The 7,151-nt window shown below is 39.4% G+C and overlaps 1 protein-coding gene across 1 annotated transcript; it reads right to left on the bottom strand.

The window, feature by feature from the left end:
* Positions 1-3,299: 3,299 nt before the first annotated feature.
* Positions 3,300-4,283, bottom strand: LOC148766717 (uncharacterized). The gene has a single exon (XM_088827382.1). It carries the CDS (start codon positions 4,281-4,283, stop codon positions 3,300-3,302), a length of 984 nt encoding a protein of 327 aa, XP_088683508.1.
* Positions 4,284-7,151: the final 2,868 nt, after the last annotated feature.

Below are 7,151 nucleotides of genomic sequence, written 5' to 3'. Positions count from 1 at the left end.
TAACATGAGCTAGTCCATATATATTTTCATACTTGGATCTTCGAAGATCAAAGTTTGTGATCGAAAAAGTAAGGAAATTGTACAGCATGGAAGCAAGTGGTGAGACAGAATATTGTTGAAAGACTAGAAGCCACCTTAAGGAGAAAATTTTGAGGGGCCATGATGAAGCTAGTACTAATTATCATGGGACAAATCGGGGGGGCCAAATTACGACGATTGGGTTGAAAAGGAAGGGTTTTTGGGATCGGATAGTATTAAGAGAGAGAATAGATGAAATCATATTATCAAGAAAATAAAATTATGGGAAAAGCTTGTTTCTCTCATTAGTTGATATGGCATAATATAGCCACTCAGAGACACCACAAATTAGCTAATTACAAGAATTACGGCTAATTACTACTCTATAAATATTTACACAATATTCTAATATATTTACTTGCCTAATCTTGTAATAAAATATATAGTTTCCTAATACTCCCCCTCAAGTTGGAGAGTGAGGATTTCGAACACCCAACTTGCCAAGTAACAAGTGAAATTGTTGTTGACTAAGGGCCTTAGTGAAGATATCAGCCGGTTGTTGAGACGATTGGATATAAGCCGTTGAAATGCTGCCGGCGAGTAATTGTTCACGCACATAATGACAATCGATTTCTATGTGCTTTGTTCGTTCATGAAACACCGGATTAGAGGAAATATGAAGGGCAGCCTGGTTGTCGCAAAATAATCTCATTGGTTGTGTATGGAAGACACCCAAAGAGGAAAGAAATGACTTAATCCACGTTAATTCACACGTTGTAACCGCCATGGCGCGGTACTCGGCCTCAGCAGATGATCGAGCCACAGTGGGTTGTTTCTTGGTTTTCCAAGAAATTGGGGACGAGCCGAGTTGTACAAAATATGCGGTGAGAGAGCGACGAGTAAGAGGACATGCAGCCCAGTCAGAATCACAGAAAGCATATAGTTGTAGCGAGCTGTCTGAGCGGAGAAGTATGCCTTGACCCGGAGAACCTTTCAAGTAGCGTAAAACACGAAGAACAGCGTCCAAATGGTCTTGTCGAGGCTCATGTAAGAACTGAGTTAAAATATGCACGGCGTAACAAATATCCGGCCGAGTAATGGACAAATAGACCAAACGGCCAACGAGGCGTCGGTATCTCTCCGGATTATGTAATAGAGGACCTGTTGCATGTGCTAGACGGTGGTTTTGCTCCATTGGAGTTGCAGCTGGTTTGGAACCAGTAAGACCGGCTTCCTTCAATATATCAAGTGTGTATTTCCGTTGGCATAGAAAAAGACCGGACGAGTTTCGAGCAGCTTCAATGCCAAGGAAATATTTTAGAGGTCCGAGATCTTTGAGCTGAAAACACTGGTTCAAATATTGCTTGAACGAAGAACATGCAGAAGAATTATTGTCTGCCACAATAAGATCATCAACATATACGAGAACGGCAAGGAAAATCCCATTGCTCCGGTAAGTGAATAATGTATGGTCGGCATGAGATTGAATGAACCCATAACGACGAAGAGCACTTGTGAGCTTAGCAAACCAGTTGCGTGGAGATTGACGAAGGCCATATAGAGATTTTCGAAGGCGACAAACCTTGTTTGGACGTGAAGAAGTATATCCAGGTGGGAGCCGCATATAGACCTCTTCATGTAGATCACCGTGGAGAAAGGCATTATTAACATCTAACTGATGAATTTTCCAGCCTTTAATGACCGCAACGGCAAGAAAGAGTCGCACACTCACTAGTTTGGCAACAGGAGCAAAAGTCTCGTCGTAGTCGATTCCTTCAACTTGGGTATCACCTCGAACAACAAGTCGAGCTTTATGACGCTCAATAGAACCATCGGCATTATATTTCAATTTGAAGACCCATTTGCAACCTATGGGCTTCTTACCGGAAGGAAGATCGGAAATGATCCAAGTGCCATTGCGTTCCAAAGCATCAATTTCTGTTTGCATAGCCAGCTTCCAGTTTGGGTCCTGTAGAGCCTCAGAAAACGTACGGGGTTCTATCCCGGCAGATATGGCAGCCAAAAACTTAGAATGAGATTTAGAAAAATTTTCACAGGTAACATAGTTCGCTAATGGAAACCGCGTACCTGAGGATCCGGATGAGGGGTGAGACAATTTGGGGTGTACAACTGTAGCCGTGTGACACACATAATCACGAAGATGGGAAGGCGGGCGACGAGATCGCTGAGCTCGACCAAGTGCTGGCTCGATCGTGGCTAATTGTGATTCCTCTTGGGTCTCCAAATTAGAAGAGGATGACTCGTCAGGAACATTTGACAATGATGAAATGTTGGGGGCTGCTCCCCCTGACTCTTCACACTCAAAATTTTGTTCTTCAAACGTAGAGGTGTTCCAGGACCAAGTATTGATGTTAGTGGAGTTTGGGGATATTTCAGTTGATGGAATATTGGTTTGAGCAAAAGGAAAAACATTCTCATCAAATATGACATCTCGGGAAACAAACATTTTGTGGGTTTCTAAATCCATGACCTTCCAACCCTTTTTACCATGAGGATATCCCAAGAATATACATTGACGACTTCGAGGAGAAAATTTATCTTTTGACCGATCTTTGTAATGAGCATAACATAAACACCCAAAGACTCGAAGATGATTAAGGGAAGGTGATTGAGAGAATAATTTATCATGTGGCGTGAGGCCATGCAATAAAAGAGAAGGAGTTCGGTTAATGAGATGACCAGCAGCAAGAACACACTCCCCCCAAAACTCTATTGGAAGTGATGCTTGGAAAAGAAGGGCACGAGCAATATTTAAAATATGGCGATGTTTTCGCTCGACCCTACCGTTTTGTTGTGGGGTATCTACTATGCTAGTTTGGTGAAAAATACCATGTTGAGCATAAAACGAGGTCATGGTGTTTGAGACAAATTCCATACCATTATCGCTTCGAATAGTTTTGATCAGTTTATTGAATTGAGTTTTGGCCATAAAACAAAATTGTTGTAGTAAGAGGCTGGCATCACTCTTTTCATGCATTAAAAATACCTATACTGCCCGACTAAAATCATCGATAATTGTAAGGAAATACTTAGCACCAGAATGGGTAGACTTTCGATAGGGGCCCCAAATATCACAATGAATCAAGTCGAAAATGTTTGTAGCAGAATGAGTACTTAAAGAAAAACTAGAGCGAGTTTGTTTGGCTCTACAACAAATATCACAAATAGAGTTTTTATCAGAAAAATCCACCTTATTGCCATTAATACTCAAAAACGACATCGGCTTCGATGATGGGTGACCCAACCGGCGGTGCCATATATCATAAGATTCTATTGTCCGTTTTGCAGCAGCAGATGAGATCGCCACAGGCAGCAAACATTGGGGAAGATTGTCCACGACCTGTAGAAGAGTGATGTCGTCCTTTGCCGCGACCTCTACCTCGGAGGGGTGTGGGAGATATGCCGAGGCGGTTCCAGCAGCGGTCATAGGTATGACCATACCTTTGACAATGAGTACAGTGTGGTCGACCACCGGGTGGAGCAGGTGAAAGACCCGATTGAGCTGACGATGGGTGATTCGTTTGCACCGAAAACCCCACGGCAGGAGCAGACTCTCTCGGCTGGAATGCTGACTTGTGGCTCTCCTCCTGGCTCACCATGGCATAGACCCGATCGATTTCAGGGAGAGGAGGCTCCATATTAATGATTTGGGTCCGTAAGGTATTATAAGACTCATCCAAACCCATTAAGAATTGATAGGTTTTGAGATTGTTAAACCAACTGAGTATTGGAGAACCATTTGCACATTGACAAGACTCTAGCGGCGACAGAGTTGCAAGATTTTCCCTCATACCAAGAAATTGAGTATAATAAGACATAATCGATGACCCCGACTGTTTTGTAATGGTGAGATCGGACCACAATTTATAAACTTTTGGACCATTTTTTACAGAGTAACGGGTTTTGAGACAATCCCACAAGATTTTGATATCAGTAAGACGAGAGACGGTAGCCCGAATGGGGTCGTCTAATGAATTTGCAACCCAAGAACATAACATGGAATTGACAATCTCCCATGCGACGAATTGAGAATCAGTTGGACTTGGTTTAGAAATAGACCCATCAATAAACCCGATTTTATTCTGAGATCTTAAAGCTAATTTAACAGCCTGTTCCCAAGAAGAGTAATTCTCACCTTTTAATTTAATTTGGGTTAGTACTGAACCCGGATTCGCGGAAGGATGGAGATAGTATGGTGATGTAGGATTGATAAGGTCAGATTTGCTTTCTGCATCTTTGGCCATAACTTGAAATATGAGATATGCAGAAGAAGAAAATTTGAGGAAGTAGCAGCGGAAAAAGAAAAAAATATGCCCTAAGGCTCTGGTACCATATTAAGAGAGAGAATAGATGAAATCATATTATCAAGAAAATAAAATTATGGGAAAAGCTTGTTTCTCTCATTAGTTGATATGGCATAATATAGCCACTCAGAGACACCACAAATTAGCTAATTACAAGAATTACGGCTAATTACTACTCTATAAATATTTACACAATATTCTAATATATTTACTTGCCTAATCTTGTAATAAAATATATAGTTTCCTAATAGATAGAATCATCAACATGCATGTACTGATGACGAGGTGATCATTCAGACGGCAATTAAGTATTCTGCAAGGTCATGATGATGATGATGAAGACAAGTACTTAACACAATTGTCATGAAAATGCAAGACAGGCTAGTAGGACTCCTTGGCTTAAGAATTAAGCTGAATGAAAATGTAATGAAAATGCAAGACAGGCTAGTACGTAGGACTCCATGAATTCCGATTATATATATATAATAATATATATTAGTGAGATGTTGAGGTTCTTCATTGTTGGAATTATTTCAATAATTATGTGGGCTCACATATGTGACGTAAATGTGTATGGCTATCTTAAAGAAAGTCCAAATTAATTGTGATCTAATAAAGGTTATTGGGTTGGACTTATGGGTATTAAACTATAATTATGGGCCTAATGTGTAGAGACAATTAGGGCTTAGTTGTGATTTATTGATGGGGCTGAATCACAATTATAATATAACTGGACTCTACAGTTATATAAAGGGTCGTGGTCCCCAAAGAAACGCAACCATTCCGTCTCTTCTAAAATCCATCGTTAGAGAGATAATTAAGGAACTGCGGATTCTTTGGAAGACATGTCCCAAATTCAGCGGAGATTCAAAATTCGATCCATGATGTAAGGTACGCTTCCGTGTTTATGTTTGTGTTTAATTCTCGTTGATTCAAGCATGTTGGTTCTTGGGAATCGTATGAATGTATGATAAATTTTCTAACAAGTGGTATCAGAGCCACCATGTTTTGAATCATCGGGATTTCTTAGGTTTGCCGAATTTTATTAAATTTCGTATTATGTTAAATCTAGCTTTTATGGATTTGGTTCGCTAAGTAATGTTCGGATATTGATTCAATTTAATCATGATTTCCGGTCTGATATTGAATCCGAAATTAGGTCGCACTGAATCTGATATTAGGGCTAGTATTGAATCTGAAATCAGTTTTAATTCTGAATAGCAAATCATGAATTCAATTCAATTATGATTGATTAAAGTATTGGATTAAATTATTTCTGTTCAATCCTTTTGGATGTAAGCTTTTAAGGTTAGTATTTGAAAATTCCAAATCTAAGGTGAAATGTAAGGGGCGGCGGTCATCCGGTTATGTTGGCCGCGATGCGGTTTCAGCCCTACCAGTCTACCACAGTTTCAATCTCACCACCCTATGCCACCAATTAATGTTCAAACTTCAGATCCCATTTGGTTTAATTTTGTTCACGTGAATCTGAATATGGAATAAAGAAAACCCTCCATCGCCATAGAGTTTCAAACCTGAGACGACGGCGGCCCTATGGTTTTCTTGGTCGTGAAGTTTCGGGCGGCGATGGAGCTTCGGTCTCGCCACGGCGGCATTATTCGCAGAAGGGGCAACCGGGGCGCCGACGGTGGATTTCGGTGACCTGGATGCTTGTGAGTTATGTGTATCCGGCGGTGGTGTACGGCCGAGTAGGATGGTGGTCCCATAGTCGTTCGCGGCGGGGCCATTTTCTGGCCAGCCGACGGTCAGCGTTGAGGCATGGTGGTGGCGGCGGGATTGGAAGATTAGGGTAGAAGGATTAATGAACCTTTTGGAAATTACAATTTAACCCCAGATTTATGGTTTCTGTAATTTCAAATTTGGTCGCCTAATTTAAGTTTGAAATATTTAGCACTATTTCAATTTGGCCCATATTTTTGTTATTCGTGATTTTGTGCCGGGGTCGATTTGAAATAATGTAAAATCTGTATTACAGCCCTCAAAGCTTTCGAAAAGTGCATTTCAGTCCCCATCTTTAAACTTTCTCTCAAAACTGTGATATACAATTCAGAAAATATATTTTAACCCCCAAATTAAAATATTTCTGAATCTCAGGTCCCTTTTTAACCAAAGGCTTTTCATTCAAAATTTCAATTCAGTCCTTTAAGTTGAAAGATTTTCTGGTTTGGGGGCAAAGACTATTTTTTACGGTTAAAAAGTTAATTTAAGGTTTTGGGGCCGTTTAAAATATTTCAATTATTTTGAGGGACCGAACTAATATGTGAATTCTTTTAAATTCATTAAAGGTTTTGTTTGGTCAATAAAGTGAAATTCATTTTGAATTTATTTTGAATTTCTAATTCGGTTTTCTAAAGCTAATTTGGGGAATTTTCAGATGATAAAATTATGGCGTTTAGACTTAAATTAAAGATGGGTCAAAATTAAAGATACAAATTAATTTTTAATAAGCTTTTTGATCCATTGTCATTTCATCATTATTGAGTCAAAATATGGATAATGGTTACTATTAACCAAATAAGGATTGACTTTTTCGATATTTGACTCAAGGCTTTTATTTAAGTCTAATTAAGTGTATTAATTTAGTTCCAATCCATATAAGGTTAGATTTATTGGTTAAAATTTATTTTGGCCTCTAAATCTATATAAGGTTGAATTATGAGCCCCATCATTAGCTCAAATTCAAAATAAAGACGGATTCAATGTTTTCAATTCATACTCATTTTTATGAATAACCATATAATTGAGTTTGATTTGAAAACAATACAGTGAGGCAACCTTAGTGTTGGA

The sequence above is a fragment of the Erythranthe guttata genome, chromosome 12, assembly GCF_056151865.1.
Source record: "Erythranthe guttata isolate IM_541 chromosome 12, IM_541, whole genome shotgun sequence".
Lineage (NCBI taxonomy): Eukaryota > Viridiplantae > Streptophyta > Magnoliopsida > Lamiales > Phrymaceae > Erythranthe > Erythranthe guttata.
The sequence above is the reverse complement of the archived record's forward strand: the minus strand, read 5'-3'. Positions and strand labels throughout refer to the sequence as shown.